Consider the following 23118-nt stretch of genomic DNA (forward strand, 5'->3'; position numbering starts at 1 on the left):
ATATACGGAACTGTTTAACCATCCGTGAAGAGCAGGACAAACTAATCTGAACGTTAGCTATAAACATGTATGCAAGTGTTCACAAAGAGGAAAATTCACTTCAGCTGAGGAGCAACTCAGACCTATAAGGTTGCAGAAAGACTTTGACACTTCATGGAAAAAACTCTTGCACACCTTAAGCAGAATGTTTAAAATCACAGACTGGTTTGTGAAAAGAAAAACCAGTCAGGAAAAAAAATAGCAGAAAATAAATTAAAGAAAACCATGGGGAAGGCAACAAATATTGCAAACAGAATATCTATTCCTAGCATCTTACTAGTTTACATTTGAAAAGATTCTGTTCTTTGTTAACAGGACTTTAACTGAAGAAAAGCAGATTTGTCTCTCTAGCACAAAAACTGCTGGCAAGTGTTACACTTTGAAAAGGGATTCTTTACATTTTGTTTTTATAGGTTATAATAATTTGAAGAGACAAAAATGCCCTTTCTAAGATTTTTTTTGTTTTCAGTCTCCTTGCTAATTCTGTGATAGCCTAACACTTACTATAGGGAGATTCCAACTTTCGATGTTATATTCGGACAATTTCTTGCTAGTATAACCCCATTATGTCAGTAATTTCATCAACAGAGAACTTGGGCCACTGCCATTCTTAATTTCTATCCCTGTAACTCCTCTGAAAACGATGGTGTTCCAAGACTGGAGTTATAAAAAGACAAATTCATTCCTAAGTGCTTATGAATTTCATAAGCTTCTACCCACAGTAGACCCCATTAGCTCAAAAACAATATATTAAACAATGTGGGTCAAATATTAGTAGGCATACTAAAGTAGCACTATACACCCATAACCACATTAAAATACTCTAGTAACACTGAACTGTTTTCATACAGAGGGTAGTTGAGTTTCACCTCCAAGCACAGAACTGTCAAAGGAGCTTTACTTTTTGGACAAGGAAAAATAACCTATGTGCGACATACTGTTCCCAAGGCTCTGGTAATGCTGGACATGATAAGATGTTAAACAATTTCTTACCTTCTCCCACTTCTTGAATGTTACTTAAAGCCAATTCACACCAAGGTGACTATGTGAGCAGTTTGAGCTACAAGACCACGTTTGGAATTTCTCCTCTAACATTTTTGCTTTGTTTTGAAACTGGAATGCTTCCCTTCAATGGATAATTTGCGATTGCTTCCAGTAACAGTTTACATTAACATTTACATTTGTTAGCTTATGTTCTCTTACTGTTTGTGACCTAGTTCAATTAAGTAAGCAAGGATTTTGAATCTGCCAATATAGGCTTTTTCTCCCTCCTTGCAAACCTTCAACTTTTCATTTGTAAGCAACACCACATCATCTCTCACATATTTTTATCACTATGAACAACTGTTTGGCAAAAAGTTTAAGTCATCTTCCATCAGGACATCAGCTTAGCTATGTATAGCCACAGGTGCTAGCTTAAAACCATAGTGCCTCCCTCACATCTATCTCATCCCATCCTTCAAAGAGGAAGAGGCAATACTTGACAGATACTGAAAGAATTCCTCATTCTGCCACCCACTGTTGAATCCAAACTCAAAAATGGTTAATACAAAGATATGCATGGAAACTACAACCCCACTTCCTTTCCTTTTTCCCCCAAACTATTCATTATTGTTCTCTCTCAGGGAAAGGCTATAGGGCTAGGCACACAATTGGTCTGACTACTGGGGCTACTTCTAGCCTATTTTTGTATTGCAGAGCAAAATCAAATTAGAGTTTAACTGGGGACAGAATGAAATAATTCACATTACTGTTCCTGAAAACCTGACATTCTGATGAACTATAACTGATTGCTCCTCCTTCAGAAAAATGGCAAAGCAATGCTGGCCTTTTCTGTATTTTTCAGATGGGGCCTCTACCGCCCCAAGGGGTACAGTCTCTATTCTCACAGCTAATGATAGCAGGGTCTTTTAAACTATTAAGCATGGAGAAGTGGCTTGCTTTTTAATATAAAATTAGTGATACTCCATTTTATGAAACGTGGAATCCTAATCATTTCATCCTGTTATACCCCTATTGCAAGACAACCTTTTTTCTCTTCTGTTCCACTAAAAAACACAAGCAGAGAGTCATGATGCAGATTGTTCAGCGTCTCCTGCAAGCCTTCAGACATATGCTGAATACTTGTGGTTAAACATGCACTTCCCACACTGGCGTGCTGCTCATCTAATGAGATAAGGATCTTCTAAACATGCTAGACACCGTTCTTCCTATCATTTTCAAGCATGCAATTATAAATTATGGGTCAGTCTTGAAAGAAAGCGTGATATTTTTTGTTGTCCTTATTTAGAATTGTTGTGCTTGCATCACATGAATTTTGTCACACTAGTGATCTGCTACTACACATAAGGAAATGAGAGGCACTCACCACTCCGTACGAGTATGTGTCACATGTTTCAGACACCGGGAGACTCTGTATAACTTCTGGGGCCATCCATGGAAAAGTGCCCACTAATGACATGTGTGTTGTATGCGAGTGGAACCTTGAGGCACCAAAATCACAGATCTGGCAAAAATTAAAAATAAACAGATATTAGATTATCAATCTTATTCATTAGGCATCAAAACATCGAGTCAAGCAGTAGCATCTCTCTACAAGTAATTAAAGTGTTCATACCTTTAACACGCCATCAGCAGCTATAACAACTGAAAAATGAAAAAACAATGTTACAAGAATGCTATTAAAAATAAACACAATACATTTTCACAGCAAAAGACTTTGCTTTTTATCAAGAAAAATGATCCTACGGTGAGCCAGCACCTGAACAGGCACACATACACGATTGTCCTGGTTTCTTTGAGAAGCTTTAGAGAACATCTGCTGAATACCTGCAAGCCTCTGAACAAACACAAAACCTTTCAGGCCTTACTGAGTTCAAAGATAGCAATACAACTATAGCTAAAATACAGATAAACTCCATTCTCCCCAATGTAGTTAGGCTTAACAAGAAGCCCGCTGAAAGATTCATTAATAAAAGGAGAAAACTTACAACTGAGGTGAGATCTAAACTTTTCTTGACTATTATCTCCCTATGTGCATTATAAAAATCTGTGTCCCTCCTATCCCACTAGTAGTAGTGAAAGTTTCAGTTAAAAGCCAATGTTCAGCAAATTTCATAAATGGTTGTCAGCTGCCAAGTGCAGATTAACCAGTGCAGCTCCACACTGAGTGCATATTACTCAAAAGCATGAATATTTGTCAGACCTCAAAACTGGCCACAGTAAAGACAAGATTTTCAGAGAAGAAATATAAGAACAGACTTATCTAGTCTATTGTGTCTGGTGTCTGCCAGCCTTTCCTGGTACTCAGCCTTTGCAAATAGAAAAAGGAAGTGAGGAGTGTCCAGACAATGTCTGACAGCTGATAAGGTGGGTGCAATCATGGTCAGCAAGACACAACTTGAAAGAGCCCTCCACAATGCTCTAAATGATGCCAGGGACTGTAACAAAGGTCAGACAGGCGCTCAGGATGGGGAGGAGGAACAGACTCTTCTGTGCCTCAACAAGTGCAGCCTGATGACAGCCAAGGCATTAGTTAGTTCTGCTTGTTCGCAAAGCTCAGGTATAGATTTAAACGCTACATTAACAGGTAACAGTAAATGCAGAGCATTTCAGTGTTTTGATACTTTACCATTCCTGGACTTCAGATCCCTGTGGATTACTTTGACGGGAGCTTCCATGTGTAAATAGTGCATTCCTACACAAAACAAGGGAACAATCTAGTTAGGCAGGCTGAGCGTGGCCATCACCTATCAGCAGTCATGTTTTCTGGTTCCCATTAATTGTACTCATTACGAGTTGGCATACCAGTATGCCATATGCTGCAGGAGAAGCAAAGCTTCCCATAAGCTACTTTGAGTAAAAAACACTAAGCAAGGCTCATACATCTTTCAGAGCATCTATATGGGTATGTTAATGCTTTTTAACGTCACATTTAGTTATTTTCTCTAATGTGGTGCCTACACAGGGAAGCCAAGATATGAATTTATTGTTCGTTCATTAGTTTACAGTAATTCTTGGTCACAGAGAACACAAAGGATGAAACAGCTTGTTCTGCATTATTATATGAAGAATCTCAGTATGTTTGCTGAGAATAAGCCCTTAGCTTCCTTAAACGTCCCAATTCAAATCAAATGTAAGGATAATTATGCACTTTACCTCATAATTACTCCACATCAGCAAAATTATTCTCTTGGGACTCAGGGGCAAACCAGAAGTAAAACTGGCTCATAGAAGCCATTTTCACTCCAGAAATTATTTCGGATTCATAATAACCGAGGAACACATTAAAAAGCACAGTGAATGGGGTTTGCTTTTTTTATGTTTGTTTGGGTTTTTTTTTACAATTTGAATAGGGAAGTATAGGAAGGCATTCCTGACTTCATAAGGAAAGCATCTCCAGCTGTACACTTTGCTGGCTGTGTAGGATAGTAATGCACCACTCATTTTGCTTACCTTTAGCTATGTCAGTTGCCCAGGTCATGATATGATCCATATCCATCTCTTCACTTTTGTTACTATTAATGTAATCAAACAGTGAGCCAGCAGAAGCATACTCTGTTAACAAACAACAACAAACTCACTCACATGACTTTTTAAAACATTGCACCTAAACTGAAAGACCTAATGGAAACTGCCAGTTCCAGAAAACAGTCAACCTCTGGATTAATGACAAAGAATTTGAGTCCAGCAGCTAATATTGTTTGTAGTGTAGTAGAAGAGTGGTAGTTTGTTCTGATTGTCCCAACACAGACATAATCTACTGCTAGGGGGAAGAAAAAAAAAAAAAGTAAAATCATATATAACAACAGGCATTAAAATGAAAAGGCATTAGAAAGGTCTGGTGTCAAGAAAGCTAAGGCAAAGCAGTTCAAATTCCAGAGTAAAAGGTTCTGGATACTCCTTGTTCAGGATCAACAGACCTTTTTCTTAACTTCTCTCAGCTACACCTACAGGAACCCACAGCAGGATTATATAGGTACAAACAGGGGCTTTTTTGGCCCGTTGGTGTTTGCAAACATGGCAGATGGAATCCAATCCAACTGTCAGAGCTCGCGGGGCTGAGAGCTGGAGTAACAAGCTAGTTACACCTACACACATTTAGGTGTGAAACTGGAGACAATTGAAACCTCCATAGCGCCACTTTTATATAACTTCAAATTCTTACATATTTAAACAGTGCATTTGCTGCTCCTGATCAGAAAAGCAGTTAACGGATGAGTTATTGTTTCCAAAGACAGAGGATATTCCCCAGTGGTAAGCAGTACTGCGTACAAATGATGCCCCATAACAAAGGATTTTTTCTTATTTTTTTTTTTTTTAAAGTAAAAGCAGATGTTAAATATATAACATTCTGTTAGGAAGAAAGAGTTTGTTAGTAGAAAGGGAAATTAAAATTTTCTTTTCCTATTTCCCCATGGAGGAACAGAGTAGCAGATCAAATAATTTGTTCATGAAAAAAATGTAAGGATGAAACTGGTGGTCTAACCCTGAGGTAAGCAGGCCAGATTTCCACCTGCTGCAGGTCATGTTCAGCAGTCTAAAGGCTGTAGCTCCTCTGCTTAGTATTTATTAAGTAAGCTTTATGTTTATTTAGTATTCATTCATGTTTCAGTGAAAACACAACAGGACGTTTGTGAATTGAAGCAGCTAATATATTTTCTTCTATCTGGTTGCCAAGACAGAGTGGGCACATGCCACCCAGTGTAGCCCAAGTAACACAAAGACCAGGGGGATGCAAGAAGCAACTTCAAGCCTTTCGTCCCTCTCTCCCAAGGCTATTCAGTGTGCTTCTTGGGCAGAATTTAAAACCTACTTACACAACTCCCAAAATCTTCATACCTAAGGTGGCAAACCAGCTGGTATACAATTGAAATGCTTAATTTCAGCAATTTCAAAGCAGCCCCAAGATCATTCCCTCTAAGACTACATCAAATATATCTGAATTGTTGTTAATAATAATATTAATCAATGAATGATACATGATAGGCTAAATGCATAAAAAATAAACATTGCTCCTCATCAAGGAAATCAAAACCACTGGGAGACTGCTGCATGGGAAAGGAAACTCTGGGATGAGACTGAATCTGCGGCCTAGAACATGGTAGGCCATATGAGAAGATACCAGCATTAAATGAAAGAGGGAGAAAATAGGAAGTCCCTTGAAAGTAAACACTCAAGTGGCAAGTTAGTTTTGGGTCATTACTGCAGGACCTCCTGCTGAAAGGAGTCTCTGCAGGAGACACAAGTGTTGCTTCTGATGTCACCGAAAGAGGAGTAAGCTGCTGACCTGCACATTTCCTCAATTAAAACATAAGCTTTTTTTACCCATGATGTCATCATCTGTCTTATAAATGGATTCTTCAGGAATAGGCTGGCTGCATGCTTTGCATGCCTTTACAATGCATAATTTGATCCACCAGGGTCAGGGACAACTCAGCTCCCTGAGCCCTTTGCCACTCCATGTGAATGGAGGCACACAAGCTTCAATCAACAAAGCTCGATCCTTTAGTATTTCTTCTACATATTTATTGTGCCACAGGTTTTTACTAGAAGCTTATGGATTTGGAAATCATATCACGAGGATAATTTTCTGTCAATAATGGAAAAGAGGTATTTGCTTTAGAAAGAAAAGCTCTGAATGCCTGACTGGACCCAGTCTGTGATGGGCTGTGGGATACACCGTACGTTTCTGTGCGGATGGGGGGCACAAGCTCTGAGAACCTTTTGGGAGGAGGCATCTGTGGTCAAAAACCAGATCTGAAAGCTAGGCATTGAGACTGCTGTTGACAGAGACAGCCAGTGACATCTAGAATGATGTGATCCATGTTAGCAGCTCACCGGGTGGGATGATCGGTTATAACACTAACATACATCCCAGCAGGAAAACGTGTTTTGACTGCAGATGTAGCCTTTCTCAGAGAACTCTTTGACAATCCCACATAAGACGTTACGTGCAGCTAGTGCTTGGTACATGCCAATGCTTGGCTGAATGCCCTCATCTCCATCACTCTGAAGAAACATTAGCTTCTCAGGATTTATTCTTGTTTGGGATCTTCCCTTATAAGAAGTGGATCTGACTAAACACGGGATTAAGTCTGCAACACTGAAGGCCATCCAGAAGATCACGGAGTGAAAAGCCCTCTAAAAAATATTTCAAGCACAGTTAACATTTCTCAGTAGCCATTCTCTCATTTGAAAATGGTGTGGGGAAATGGAGCCTTGTTTCCCTTCCAACCCATGGGACTCCAGTCTCCCTGGAAGTTGCAGGGAGAACCAATGCAGTTTGTTAAAAAAAGCTTTTTTTCTTTAGCCAGGATGGAATCAGAGCTCCCTGAGTAACAAAGTGATTGGACTACATAGTGTAGTCTCTTTTTCAGAGATGGTTAGAGTCCCCATTCCCAATGACATAATGAACTACTTTAGCGGCTGTCTGTCCTGTGACTGGCAAGCAGGTCAAATGTCCTCCGAACACTGACCTTTTGTGAGATCAAACTGAGGACTTTCTGATCCAGACATCATCCTGAGTTGTTGATTACACATCTTTGTTACTCAGCTTGCTGATTTACACTTATTACTTATGTTATAAATTACAGTAAAATTACATTACTGGATTTATTAACTTGCTATTATTTTCATTGCTTCAAGAAGGTATTCAAGTTCCTGTCTATATGCTATCACCAGTGCATCCTCTGAGTGGCGTAGACTGGTCAACACCCATGCACCTCTGGAGTACTCACGGCAACACCATGACCTCCAGTAGGCAGATACTCCTGTAAGCAAAGCTCCCCTATCTCAGATGCACTCCCACCGGATTACACTGCCATCTACTGTGATAATCAGACGTCTAAGAGACAGGTAGAAATAACCTGAATTTTCACAGGTTCTGTCCACCATCTGAGAACCAATAAAAACCTGAAGGGCAGTGTTTCAAACTGCTATTAGACTGTGCCACCATGCAAAGACTACTCTTCACACCAAGCTCTTTGAAGTGTTACAGACATGCCAAAACATGCCTCCTAATCCACGCTTTCATGGTTTTTACCTCTCCAAACATTTGTTTCAGCAAAATGGAGATTTCTTTGCTTTGGGTTTATGTTCTACTACTATCTTACCTAGTTTCTCCCATACAGAAAAGGGAGAAATTACATTACCTGTAATGTAATTTTTTATCTTGACCAGCTCCCAAGATAAGGGAAGGAAGCTTAAAGTGGTGACAGGAAGAAAAAAAAACCAAAAAAACAACAAACCAACAAAATCACAAAACCCAACCTCCACATAATTCTAGGAGTGCCAGAATGAATGAAACCTAGGTTTCACACCTAGGTGAATAAACGGAGTTGTCTTATGGGGTCTAATAAACCCTTGACTCTATTTCAAATTCTTTCCATGGCTGGGAAGTTCCCAGTGCAGATTCTCCTGTTTTCAATACAGGCAGAATTCATGGTGCAGCTCTGCTCTGAGCACACCCTCAGCCTTCCCTTTTCACAGAACTTGCCAGAACTTTGTATCATGAAAACCTCTACTTCTGTCACACACCAGTTAAAATGGAAAAGCAATTCACAGAACAGAGTGAAAGTTTCTATTTAAAGGAGTGCTGAGTTTGTGCATTAAGAACGTCACAGGCTCCGACTGCCTCTGTGCTGCTACCAGCCATGCTCCCAGTGTAGTTCCTACCTCCAGCACTCCCATTTACATTGAGGCAGGTGGTGCTGAGCACTCTAACATTCAAAGAAAGCCAGAACAATTAGCAAAACACTGAAATTGGGTAAAGCTAATACCTTGTAACACTGGAGTTTTACAGAATCAAGACAAAGGTCAGACAAAAATCCTTACCTGTAACTATGCCATAATTTGGAGGTTCAATGACAGCTCCGTAGAACTGAATGATGTTTTTGTGACTGAGCACACTGAGTATTTCTGCCTGTTGAAAACAAGCAAACAAAACTGTTAGACAATTAGGAATGGGGCATTTGCTATAGTAGTTTATTTTATACCCAAGCAGGTATACACATATGTGTAACATACATAAATACACAGATATCTAGGAAAGACTGTCCACAAATGCCTGGCATTTGAAAACCTCATGAGGGCGTTTGGCAGGTGAATGCTTAGTATGTTTGGTGAAAAAAAAAAAAATTTTTTTTTTTCAGACTATTCTTTCATGGCCAAGGCACAGATGTAGAAGCTAAGTCTTTGGAAAAACTGAAGGCCTTGGAAAACTTTGTTCAAAGAAAGATCTGGGATTTTTGGCAGAGTTGCAGCAGTCCTATCCAGAATTTGTGTTTATGTACAAAGTACTATGGGTTCAGTGAGTCCAGCACTTTAGGCTGTTAGAGCATACCATGCACACACAGGTCCTTCCAATGTTTACTGGAAACGTGGAGTTTCCAGGCATGCGCTGTGGAGTCTGATTGAATACACAGAGCAAGTATGCTTGAGATTGCCAAATAGCCAGCAGTACAGTTGAAACTGCTCCTCAGAGCAGGCTGCAGATGTTTGGAAACTCTGGGTAAATATACAAAACCTTCAAATTCCACTTGAACAATGCTTCTAGGTTTGAAAGAGACTGAGGAAACGAGAACGTATCCACACAAATTAAGGCATACAGTCCCTATGATTTTTGCAAGAAAAGAAGGTCAGATGTCTCATTCAAGGTCTCTCAACAGTTTCGCCTCTGTAGTATATTAAAATAAATATTCAAGAGATTTTGTACATGTTTTTACAGAAATATATGTATTATGCAAATACAGAGATATGCTATGATATATTTTTCTCTACAGCAATGCATTACTTTAAGACTTTGAGATTATGTTAACTCTAAACCAGCCAACAGCATCTAGTAAGAACAAAAACACAATTAATTCCTCTGAACTTAACGAAAGTATCTGATCAGACAGATCCCTTCTTGGATCCCTTGACTAGCTGTAGGAGTGTTGCTGTTTACTTGCAGGTGAGTCTTCCCACAGTTGCTTAGATAGTTGCCACTTATATTATTTTGTAGCCTTGTAGATTCACCGAAAACAGGAATACTATAGCAGCTTTGATGCAGAAAACCATGGTACATCAGGTAGTGCTACTGTAATAAATGCAGACATAGCAAAACAGTCATTTTTTTGGCCTGTGTTTTATTGCTGGTACGATGATACACGTGTGTAACTGCATTATTACAAAGGTGTTGGCTCAATTTTTTGCTGCTGTTGTTTAAAGCCTTTTCTGAGTAACTTCAACACAGTTTTAAGACCTTTATCTTTAGCTAATGCACTGACATTTACACATATTCAATTAAATCTTTAACTATAGCTTTGAACTTAACTTGGGTTCCACTAGTTCTTCGTGCTGCTTAGCCTGCTCAGCAAGGGAAACAGTGTTACCGTGAAGTTAGTCATCTTTTTTCACAATACAGAAAAGTAATTTTTTAAATGTATGCCGTTTTCAGCAAATCATACTGCAGACTGACTCACCTACAAGTCCACAAAATAATTTAATTGGCAGCTATCTAAGCAAATGTTGGAAGACTCACCTGCAGCAGCACTCCTACAGCCAGTCAAGGGATCTGAGAAGGAATCCATAGAGCAACAAGGGATCTGTTGGCAGAAGGAGCTCTGCCCTCCAGCTGCAGCCCCACCAGCCTCCCAAGGCAGGGGACTCCAGCAGCAGCAGCAGCACTGCCCGTTTCATGAGCTGTACCTCCTACCTCCTTCAGTAGCCTGGAGGATGCAGATGACAGCCTAGTCATTCAAAACTCCACCTCCACGGCCTAGCAAATGCAAGACCCCTACACTTCAAAAACTTCTGTATTATATCTTCTTTAGGAAATATTAAATTGAGGAATGTCCTCTAATTCCTACCAGCATTACTACCGGATAACCAGGAGACCTAATACTCCTTGACTGCCTACCTGAATATTGTTAGAAATGAGACAGGAATACCAGGCCACAAACAACATTAGACAATACTATCTAGACCATCTTTTCTTGAACACCTTGGTCAAGAGGAGTGGAATAAAACTATCTTCTGGTACAGTACTTAAAAATCCATGTCTTCAAAGCACTGTGCACACCACCTGCTGATGTTTACAATACATGTACCTCAACAGGCCATTAGAATTAAATTGACTGGTCTCACATATAACTTTCCCATGGCATAATGCATTTAGACCCTGGCTACAGAAGTAGTACTAGATGAATCTTTTTAAAGAATGATTAAAAAAAATGCCACATGATGAACATATCCAAGTGCCATAGCTCCCAATTCCACTGCAGCAATGTGCAGAACCCAGTGACTGTCCTCCATCTCACACAAGATGTTGCTGGATCCCGTAAAAGCCCACCAGAGTCACCGGACAACAGGAAGGTGGCTGCAGCCACCAGCAAAACCCAGGCCTACCAATCACCCAGTGCTACCGTGAAATGGACAAGGAGCAAGATAGGAGCACCGGGCCAAGAAGACGAGTCCTTCGCTGCCGCGGGTATACAGACACACAGTGCTTTTATTATTTGGAGATTCAAAAATAATTATTTTCTAAGATTATCTTATTTACAGTATATTACACACCAAGATCGCATTCCAGGAGTATGAAGAAATGCTGTGTCAACCATGGCTAATACCCTCATCTTCACATTGATGTTCATACTCTTAACTGGGATTTAACAAACACGAAAGCAAGCTTCCATCTAAGAATAAGGAAAGGCATCTACTAATTGCCCACAGATATCCCATATTAAGAACCTGGGGGCGGGGGGAGGGATTGCCAACTTTTTCTAAGGACCATTAGTTCTGAAAAAAAATCCTTTCTAAACACTTTTAATCACTCTGCTGTTGTTAGCACTAGCGATTCTAGACTATTCCTTTCATGTTTTGCTCTTTTCAGCTGCTATAGATCAGCTGTGAACTCTATTAGCCAATTTAGAGACACTTATTCCTTACAGTGAGAACCAGATACAAGTCAATCCACATCTTTGAAGCTTTTGTACTTTTTTTTTTTACAAGAAGGTGCCATATTTCAATGAAAGACTGACTTTCAGACAGGAAATTACAAAGTGGTGGTTAAAGACTGGTATTTCAAAGGTCTCTTAGGCACTTACAAGAATATTTAGAATCACCTTTAAGCATCAAACTCATACTTAAATCCAAAATGCCTAAAAGCTTGGAAGAAAATCCTGCCATGCATCTGTCTGCCTAAAGGCCACTGAAGAAGCCAGCCCTCACTGGCTTGGGCATGACACACTCACTTCCGTCGGTAAAGTTGCTATCTATCTTACGCAACCTAAATGAGCATCAATTTCCTTCCTAAAGCCACGGTGATGACAAGTAACAAGTCTTCAGTTATTTCATTATATTACTGTTTTGTGTGAAAGACAGATTTTTTTAATTTTTTTTTAAATGTTGGATCAAAGCAGAACTAGAAGGAGCTCAGCTGAAGGAAAGGCACAACCCAAACATAAATACAAACTCCTTGGACATAACATAGAGACACAATCAGACACACAAGGTGACTGCAGTGGAGTTGAGCATTACATTTAGTCCCATGATAAGCTTAGTCACAGCCTGGTACTGATCATCAAACCATGCTAAAAACCATTCACCCCATACTTACACCACAGGTACAGGTAAAATTATGTCCCTCTCTCGAGTCCTGCTGAAAGGAATTACAGACTAGATGCCATTTCTTGAAGGCAAAGGGATTCAGAAGTCTAAACAAACCTAATCCACTGTTTACATAATTCAACCACTGTCATGAAATCCAAGGTCAGAGCAAATTACACTAAAAACATTTTAATTTAATTCTCATTTACTGGCTCCTGTGGCGTTACTGTAAATCAAACCCAATTCATAAGACAACTACAGTGTAAGACTTACGAACTCAGGTAATCCCTCAGTGTACAAACTAATTGCGTCCTATCAACCATGGTCTACATCACAGTGCTTAACGGCTAATTTATTTTTATGCCTGTTTAATCTCTAGTTATTGACAAATGTGAAAATGTCAATTACATCATCTATGACTGACATCACCCTACAGCTGCCTCTAGACCTGCTAGTACTGCTCTTAACCTTCTAGTACAAACAACTATGCATGAATACTCATATCCCCAGTATTTTCAGCAGGTAAAACCAGGGTCCTCCTCTACGCCTTGTCTGTTCAGCAATTGCTGAACAGAAACCACCGACATAGATTTTGAGCGTGGCCAGCAGCAGACGAGGGGACGAAGCAAGCTACCTGGACAGCGTGGTCTCGTTACGAGCAGCACAAGCCTCAGCTCACTGGGATGACACAAGTCTTACCTCGCTTTTGCTCTGTCTACTGCCAATGCAAAAAGAGCAGCAAACGCAGCGTAGCCCTGACGAGATCTTCAAGGTCAGCGCTGACTGCAGATGTAGGCAACGGCCACCTGATGCTGAGCTGGCATTACTCAGGAACGCAGACAGGCCCTACCATCAGATCTTTAATTGTAGCTGCAACAGCAGTAAGGATGTAGACGGAGGCACTTTGCATACAGCTGTGTTGTTGCCTGCCAGCTACTCATACCAGCCGCAGCTGCTCTTGTTAGAGCTCGCTATCCCAAGGCAGCTAAAGTTAGCAAAGACCAAACAACTCAGCATATTTTAGTTACTCTGGTCCTCCCTGGAAATACGTTAGAAAGTTGTTACGCTCACACTTGTAGTCAAGAGAAGTGATCAAGGGTTTGGGCTAGCAGCCTATTCCAGCAACACAGCTGGATCTGCAAAAGAACATCTGTCCACAGAGTTTTTTCAGTATCAAAAGACTTTTTTGCTTGGGTCTGGGCAAACTAGGCCCACAGCAACTTAATCACCGTTTCTTCCAGGTCCCTTTGGAGCCACTGGACGGAGAGGACAAAGTACAGCCGGCCATCCTTCCACCCTGGTCTGAGCACGCTGGTTTAGGATTAACACAGGAAATAGCTGCAGCCCCTTGTGAGACCATCGGGTCAGCCAGCAGCCAAGCGACTCTCCTGTTAATAAACCAGTTAATTGCACAGCAAGAGGCACCTTCTCTCCATGCAAAATTACAGGGTTAGACATGGTTAGCTACTTAAGGAATTTGATTAATACAACTTCCTTAACTGCCTTCTAATATTTATTATTACATTATGCAACAGTTTGATTATTTACTTTTCCAAAGAAATGCTTGCCATGTTTATTAGGGAGATATTTAGACACACTTAAGGCAGCTTTGAAAAGATATTTTTTCCTAAGTCTCATAGCATTTGAAAGGCTTTGACCTTTGTCATGTTCTTGGGAGAGTTGCAACTTCGCTACTCTCAGGGGGTTTTATAGTCTAATAAAAGGGCAGCTGGAAGAGGCCAGCTGATGTTTTATTAAAATCGTTCTATTTACTGACAACCACATACAAAAAAGATAATAGAATGCTAACACAAATCAACCCCAAACCTTTATTTCCAGATTCCTGCTCAAAAATACATTCAGTCTGTGTCCATTTCCATGTCTCAGGAATGATCTCCTGTGAATTCACTGATGTCTAATAAAGGATGATGTCTCTAATACATTAGTTTCTCTAGGTAAATGAGCCCAAATCATTTTACAGATGCAATACTAAGACAATGAGCATCTAAAGCTACAGTTCCGCTACAAAACACTAGTAAAATATGCATCTTAAAATCCTACAGGCTTATGGTTTTTTTAATGTAATGCTGACAAATCATTAAGCCAAAAAAATTGCATATTTTTCACAAGATATTTTTGTTTTACATGCTTGAACATAAATATTATACAGCCTCATGATGATTCTTTTTAAAGCACATTAAGGTTTTGATAGAAGCCAGAAATTACCCACAGCAGATAATTTTTACTACTTCATTGTTTCTGTCTTTTCAAAAGTTAAAACTGAATACAATTCTTAATAAGCAGGATATAGAAACAGTTCATGTAATTTAGCTCTTTCTGGATTATTATCATGCCATAATCTTAGACACCTAATGTTCTATCATTGCTAATAAATGTTCCTCTCAATATGCAACAAATAAAGGGATATGAAAAGAATTTTAGAAATATAAAACTACTAAGAATTTTACAGCAGGGATGTTATGCAATTATTACAGTTTTTAACATTAGAAAGAAAAATCAAGCAGATACAAAATAAAAATTTAGGACTCTGCCTACTGTTTTGTCTGTTCTCATAAATTTTTGTAAGGAAAAAAAAAAGAAGGTTTTGTGCTTTGTGGTCCCCAAGAAGAAAGCTATTAATAAGCAAAGCACAGTGATTATCCACTGACAATGTTTGTTAAACCAATTAAACTGTCTTTGATATTAACAAAGCAAGAGGAAAACCACACGAACATGGCAAAGTCAAAGAATCCTCAGTGAGATTTTCTAACTGCAAGTAAGCAGAGTTACCACATGCTTTGATGAGTGCTGTGGACACCCTCCCAGCACAAATGTGTTACCATCCCTTTCAAAAGGCAGTCATAGTTTTTAAGACTATGGCTGCGTATCACTAAAGCTGTGTGAGTTTGGGGTTCTTTTTCAGTACTCATTTAGAGGATCACTTTCTATAGCCCATTAACAAGCTAAAACTCTGTCAGCATTTGTTATGTCTTAGAACACAGCCATATATTCAGTGTTTCAGGGATACTATTTCACAAACCACACAGAGAAGAAGGGTTAAAATTACATTCTCAGATTGATGCCACCAGCACTTCTGCAAACAACAGAATTAAATTCTCATAAGTACATCTACAATGACATACAAAACACGTATTTAAAAGCATTTTGATTGAGCAAATGTTTCAAAGCATCAAATTTGCATCCAAAATTATGTCCTACACTGTTACAAATCCCAGCGATTAAAAGTGGAAATATAAAGGAAACTAATAAATTCCCATTGCTATATAATCATCTTATCATTATTTTAAACCCATTGTTTTGTATCACCACACAATTCTCATTTTTTGAAATCCTGTGGGAGAAACACACTTTAGATACCTTGTATTGAGTTTTAGGTTTAAATCTTGAAGGAAAAAAAAAAGCGCACATTACCAAGATACTGCAACTGTCACAACGTACCGCGCTGAAGGAACACGGACATAAATTTATTATGTGCTGTTACAGGTTCACCCCATCTTATGTAATTTACTTTAAAATACTTCATTTGTACCATGCAATAGCAAATGTGTATGGGCATTTTTGGAGGTAAGGAACACCAGAGGACATGTTAGTAGTAAAATATATTGGGTATTGGCCCTTTTAAAAGAAAACTGAGTTTTACAATCTCCTATAACCTTTTATAGCAACCTTTGCAGGTAACTTGGCAGTTTTAAGGATAATGTGAAGGCTATGGGATTAGGAGCACTATCTAGTGAATTCAGAACATCCCTGTCAAAACACTGCAAAGGCTTGCTGAGCTCATGGAAAGCAGGTTGGTCTCTCCAAAAATCACAGGGAGATCTGTCCTTGTGATGTGGCAGCACACCTCCTGCCTTATGCAGAAAGAGGCAGTTAGATCAAGCTACCTGGCTTGATCCTGCCACTGACGTACATCAGGCCAGTACAATAACCACATGGAGCCCACCCAGCAGTAACCAAGCAATTGCAGGATCATGGTGTTGGTGTTCCTCATGATGGGAGTTAAAAACTTGCTATCAATGACAGAAGAGGCTGTTAACAGAAGCTGCAGCATTTAGGATAAAACTAAGCAAGGGCACTTTCTGCAGAAAATCCTTACAGAAGGTTTAATAAGCTTGAAAGTGACATTTTGAGTTACAACCACACTGCCAGTTACTTAAAAAAACCCAAACCAAAACAAAACAAAAAAACCCAAACCACAAACCACAAAGATCATGGACAAATAACTCATTTTCATGCAGATTTCAACTAGAAATCCACAACGTCCAAACATATCTCACAGGAGTGTTACATTTTGCAGCATACAGCTTGAGATTGTATCAGCATTTAATATTAAGGTACCTGATAAAGGGAGATCTGCCAAGAACAACAGTAGTAGTTTGGATTTCACTGGTGTTATTCGCAGTTAGTAAACCCCTTCAAAACGTGCATAAACTATGTATTTGTAACGGTGTAAGAGTGTAGAAATGAGCAATGTCTTGCAATATTATAAATACTTCGTTCAGGCAGATTTAGAGTAAGAAACTGCCTCCAGCTGCAAAGCAATACCAGCAACAGAATAGAAACAATAGATGAGTGGACTAAAGAGCAGGTTTGAAATACCTGAGCTCCCAGAGAGCAGTTTATTTTCAGCAATCATCATTTCTCTTCTCAATATTGGGAAATTTTCCCATTTACTCGCAATCATTTCGAACGCAAATCTGCTTTGACTATAGAGTACACCAACAAAACCCACAACATCTCTAAAATGCAAGGGAATAACAAAATGTGAAACTTTCTGACTCCCTGCTCACTCCACAGGTGAGCAGGTATCATGGCTAATATGCAACACCTGAATCTTCCCAGACCCAACAAATGGAAAAATATCCAAGGAGATTACTTCTGAGATCGAAGTCACTGTAAGTCTCGTGAGCGCCTTGTTGGAAGGACATTTGGTACCACAGTGATGGGCAAAACCAATCCCCTCTCAAGGAGTCTCTTGCAGTACTTACGAGCAACAGAAGAGAAAATGATATCAAAGAAATGGCATCTGGAGAAAGGCCATGTTCACACATATCCAGCTAGAGCAGTGATTTTTCTGAGGTCTGCAGAGTATTAGTAAGGAATCTGGATAAGATAACTTAGAAGAGTAAGTCTAATCATAGTGGTTTTTACTGAACAATTAGCACAGACTCCAGAGACAGCAGCAGCTATACTCATGGATCCTGATCTACTCATCTAAAGCAGCTATGATCTTTCCACTAAAGTATTTTCTCGAACTTGATAATGAAAACTGCGATTTAACCAAGGAAAAAAAATCATCATGTTCTTGATGAGCACTCACTTTAAGCCTGTCTTAGAGTAGATAAACCCAACCTACTGTAGCTAATGATAGGAACAGCACTTGATGGGGATCCCTCTTAGGAATCCCAGTGATTGTTATAATTCCAGAAAATGTTCCTCAACCAGACAGGCTGAGCCCACCCTCATGAAAACAGCACATCACAAAATGTGTTACCTCCCTGTTATACATTAACAGCAACTGCTGGGGAACCATGTGGGGTTTTGCTTTCCGCACGGGCTGTCAGAGATCTGTCGAAGGCTCTCCCCAGTTATCAGTCAAAAATTACCTGCCCCTGCAGAAAAACAAAGAATCACTCCCTACCCAGAGACCACCCACTTTAAAAAGACAAAAAACTTTCAGCACAGAAATTCTGTCTGTGACCATCTGGCATAAAAGAAAGGAAAGAAAGTAGTTGCCAACTACAGACCACCTTCTGCTGAAGTGTCTGAGAGTCCTCCTCGGATCAGAAGCATTTTTCATGCCACATTTACCTATGCCATAGCACAAGCTCACAAAATCTGGTGTGTTCAAGAAAATGAGCTGTCACTATAATCTGAATCTCTGACTGCTGTGCATTATCCGAATGACACACATCATGGTTTTATGTGCAACTGTCCAAATCCGCTTGCAGTTTTGGTTTTACCATGTATTAGTGATGTATCATCTTCTTTCCTGAATCCAGAGCAGCAAGCTGTCTCTGTGATTTACCACGTCGTCTTTCTCTTTACCATGACTTAAACAGTAAGCATCCTTTCTCTGGTTACAGCCAGACCTTCCTTTCACCTTGCTGAGGTTGGCAAGAACATAAGCAAGAGCACAGGACTCCACCAAAATCTGACTTGTACCTTCTCCAACTAAGTATGACTGCCCTTCAGCCAGGACCATGCCATCAAACAATAGCCAGAACAACAGACTTCACAGCAGCTCACTGGCTATGTCCACACTACCACCTAGACCACTACAGACCAGAGTCCCCACTCCCAACAAAACCAAAGTTTCAGGACATAAATTCCTTACCCACTTTTCAGAAAAGTTACTCTTCTTTATCTAAGATTGAAAATTGTATTTTAGTTAGAAACTTGGCTCAAATGCTACGCCTACTGGGTAGCAATGGTCAAAAAATGAAACTAGACAAAACTTCTGAAATTTCAAGTTTTTACCTTTATGCAAAGTAGATCCACTGTTTATTATTTCTTGGGATTCTTCAAGCTACCTTCATGGTAGCTCAATCTTTTTCCATTAAGACTACAAAAATTCAAAAAAACCCCCAATGTCCAAGGCAAAAAATTTAGAGGAAAAGTAGCAATATTTTAAAATTGGTTTTAGTGTCATAAAAACCACATTTATTAGTATTACTGTACTGTGTAATTCTGACATGTAACTTCAGCTTTTCCCCTACTTCTCTTTGATTAATTTCTTGTACACAGAACTCCTTATCTTACCTAGACTTCTTTATAGCTATCTGCTTACATAGATATGTCAATAACAACTATTTCATTTCTAATCTTTGTTATAAAAAAACCTTATTTTCAGAAAACTTTTTTAAAATTATGTTGACATCATATCTATTAAGAATACAAGCTGTCAGCCTCAAAATAAATTGTTTAAAAAGGCAGTAACTTGAATACCAGTATCTCTGAACTCTGTAGAAAGTGGAAATCTAGAAGAACCTATCTAGAAGAGTGATAGAGACTAATTACAGAGTGACCTGGTATCCTGTGAAGGCAGTGGCTTTGAGTTTCACGAACAGCAGACTTAAAAGGAGCAGGAACTAGCAGTTTTTGTACCACCACAGGATACCAAATTAAGCCAAAAGTCTTTCTCATTGCTCTTTTCCAACCAAACAGCAATATCCGGAGCCAGTTCTTTCCCCAAAATTACAACAGAATGACCAGAGGTGCTGTAACCTCTACCCATGTCTGTGCCGCAACCTTGGCTCTGGAGTTCAAACCCATCAGAAAGAGTAAAACTGAATAATGAGCCAAACTGAGAACACAAAGCCTGAGACCCGCTCTAACTCCTTCACGATGGTTTGGTAGAACAGAGCACGTGCAAGCCAGGAGCATTTCCTCTAAGGAGAGCTGGAAATGTGAAAAAAATCACAGCATCACGCATGCCATTAATTCTCATCCTCCAACACGTACAAAATGTTTCTGAGAACTGCTCTAACTCACACACATAAATAGACCAAAATTTCTAAAAGAATGCAGATGTAGGAAAAAGTGGTAAATAGAAGACAGTTGAATGCGAAAAATAACAGTACTGCAGTAATACTCCACAATGTAACCACAGTACATTTTAGGGTAAACACGTAAAGGGAAAGAACATCTTGCAACCACATTCAGCTTTAGCATTTCCCCATTTGTGAATTTCTACTTCCACACCAGTAATCTGCACCTTCAGACTTCATTTGAATCTTCCCTTTCATCATTTTATTAGAAAACTTCCAGACACATCAGAAATAAATGAGGAATACCACACACATACCCCAGTGGGAGATTAAGAACATTTAAAAGGCCAGTTAGAAAATAGAGATGATCTATTTTGTGATTACAAAACAATTGACTTGCACTACTTCCTCCATCGCCCTGCATTGTGCTTCCCAAGGACCTGCAATAAATGAAACAGCACAGAGGAAGCAGGAACGCTGCATTACATGAGCCCACAGGAACTTCAGGACTGGGGTCACATCATGCAGTGTACCAATGAAACCTCTTTCCTACAGGCTGTACCTGAAGAGCCGAAGAGGAGACAACATGCTGCAGCAAATGACAATTCCAGTCTGAATCCGAGCGCAGCAAAAAGACTTGTCATTTCTCTTCCTATTCTAGCAACGCCTGAGTCCTTGCACAATTACTGATTTATGCTCTGAGTATGACAAGGACTACATTGGCAAAGTTCACGACAATGAACTGAGCTCACAAGCTGGATCCAGGGCCCAGGAGCTCCGTGCTGTTTCGGTGGCACAGAGCACATTCAAACCTGCAACATCTCCTTTGGTGTGGAAGAATAACAGCTTCATGTATACCACAGCTTCCCATTTTCCAATGCTAGAGGTATGCAAAAACTCGTCTGAGGACTATTCTAATTTACATATAGGGAGAAATCAACTCCCATCAAGGATCAGACATGAGCAAATGTAATTTTTTATGTGACCTTCAAGTCAGGCAAGGTTGGGATGACTTTAAGCATTCTCCTTCATCCAAGCAAAATCATCCTCTAGCAATACTGATCCCAAATCTTTGCTGCCTGAGATACATCTCTCCAGAGGGCACATCCAGAACTCTTTTCCACCCTGTCAGAGTGCTGTATGGCTACATGACATTTCCTCTCCCTTTCCATGTGTGCCGCTATTGTGCTGTGCATTTTACTTGCAACACCACTGGCCTGCTGAGGGTGTTCACTTCTAGGAGACAATTCCCTGATTCCAGGGAAAGTCCTTCCTTCTGCCTGGCAAAAAAGAGAAGAAATGGAGCTTAGGAAGGCTAACTTACAGGAAAGATGCAGTATTGGCAGGAAAAAAGCACCCAGAGAAACATTTCTTCTTCTCTTTAAGTAGAGTTAGTGATACCTTATTATTAGTATACAGTGTTACCCTAAAGAGGGTTTGGCTGATCCAGTGTATCTGGAAGGCAGTCATAACCCTTCCACCTTTTTCCCTTTTTGAGTTTGAATTGTTGCCGTTTGGAGGGCTTTTGAGATTTCTCCTCAAGGGCAATTTTATCAATTATCTCTGTCTTTATAAAATCTGGATATAAGTACTATAGTTGGCTCTGAGTGGAGAATATAAGACCATTTGGAGATTACTGTTGTGTAGAGCAAGTGTGATGGTCTTGCACATTACTGCAAACCTTGCAAATATTAATAAACATTTCAACCATTAATTATTCCATATTGTATTCTCAGGGATGGCACCTTGTTGTTAGTTTCAGAGATGGTTTGGAAAGGAAGAATCATTTTTAGTTTTAGCTGGGTAAAGATTAGATACCCATCTTCACCACTTTCAGGACACACAATTTTGTGATGAATGCTCATAACTCTTGCTAAAAATCTAACTACATTTTTAGCTAGTAAACTGTTTGAGAAATAAAGACATTTCCTACAGAGCATTTCAATTGGGTCAATGATGCATCTAACTTTAGGTGCCTGCATTCAAAAATTATTTTGATACTGCTTCAAGGTCTCCATTGCTTGCTCCCATTACTCCCAAACCACCAAAAAAGCAAAACTCTTTTTTTGAAAAGGAAATCTTGAGGAACAGAGATCTTAAGCCTTTAGAAGTGTCCTGCATCTTTTCATACATACTCACTGTTTAATTTAGACTAGCATACCTTTATTATTGTGTGTGAACAAAAAGAAAGCACAAGGTGTAATAGCCTTCTGAAAATATTGCTTTTTTGTTAAAAGTCTCAGCTGAATTCAGAATTTTGATGGGTTGAAGTAAACAGTGGTGCTAGAATACTACTGAAGTTGTAGAAGTCAGATCCCAATTCTTCCAAATAGATATTTTAAGATATACAGCTTCTTTAAAATGAGAGGAAGTAAAACTCCTCATTCTTTTAAAAGCTGTGTACAGGGATGGATTTTCACAATGATGAACAGCCTAATCGGGGTGAAGAATCCTCAACTGAAAGCTCACAAAGGGACCCCTCTATCCCTTCTCCATTTTTTCATTTCCACTTTTCTCTTGAAAGGAGTGTCTCACCAGAGAACCGGAAGAGTGAAAGATTTTAAAGTATAGGACTGAAATCCATCAAACCCAGGATTGCGGTCCAAACCCAACCAGCTGTCAAACCCAGAGATACGAATGTATGCTCACTTCTGCCTAATAAAATTTGAATCAAACACTTTGCATCTGATTCTCCATGTGAGCTTTTATGCAAACTTCTAAAGTGCAAGGAATCCTGGGGTGGAAGAGCTATTCTGAGAGCTTTCACATAGTTCATGTAATTAGGGAAACCACTTCCTTTGATTGTAAGTGTTCAAAACAGCTGAATTTCTTCTTTCAAAGGAACTCTGTGATTTGGGTCATCTCTTTTACTTGCTCTTTCATGTTTCTCAAGATGAGAGGTGAGACTGTAGAGCACATTATTTAGAAAAAAAAAAGATTCCACTTTTTGTTTTAGGGATTGAACTTGGACTATTCAAAA

At 39.5% G+C, this 23118-nt stretch overlaps 1 protein-coding gene across 3 annotated transcripts in view; it reads right to left on the reverse strand.

The window, feature by feature from the left end:
* Positions 1-23118, reverse strand: part of MAP3K20 (mitogen-activated protein kinase kinase kinase 20) — a 95560-nt gene that overhangs the window by 54161 nt on the left and 18281 nt on the right. For all 3 annotated transcript variants that reach the window (XM_052791194.1, XM_052791193.1, XM_052791192.1), the window contains exons 3-7: positions 8875-8962; positions 4495-4596; positions 3671-3736; positions 2657-2685; positions 2408-2545 (exon numbers count right to left, since the gene is read on the reverse strand). In XM_052791194.1, coding sequence (XP_052647154.1) covers positions 2408-2545; positions 2657-2685; positions 3671-3736; positions 4495-4596; positions 8875-8962 — 423 coding nt within the window. The remainder of the gene's footprint in view (positions 1-2407; positions 2546-2656; positions 2686-3670; positions 3737-4494; positions 4597-8874; positions 8963-23118) is intronic.

The sequence above is a fragment of the Harpia harpyja genome, chromosome 7 (assembly GCF_026419915.1).
Source record: "Harpia harpyja isolate bHarHar1 chromosome 7, bHarHar1 primary haplotype, whole genome shotgun sequence".
NCBI lineage: Eukaryota > Metazoa > Chordata > Aves > Accipitriformes > Accipitridae > Harpia > Harpia harpyja.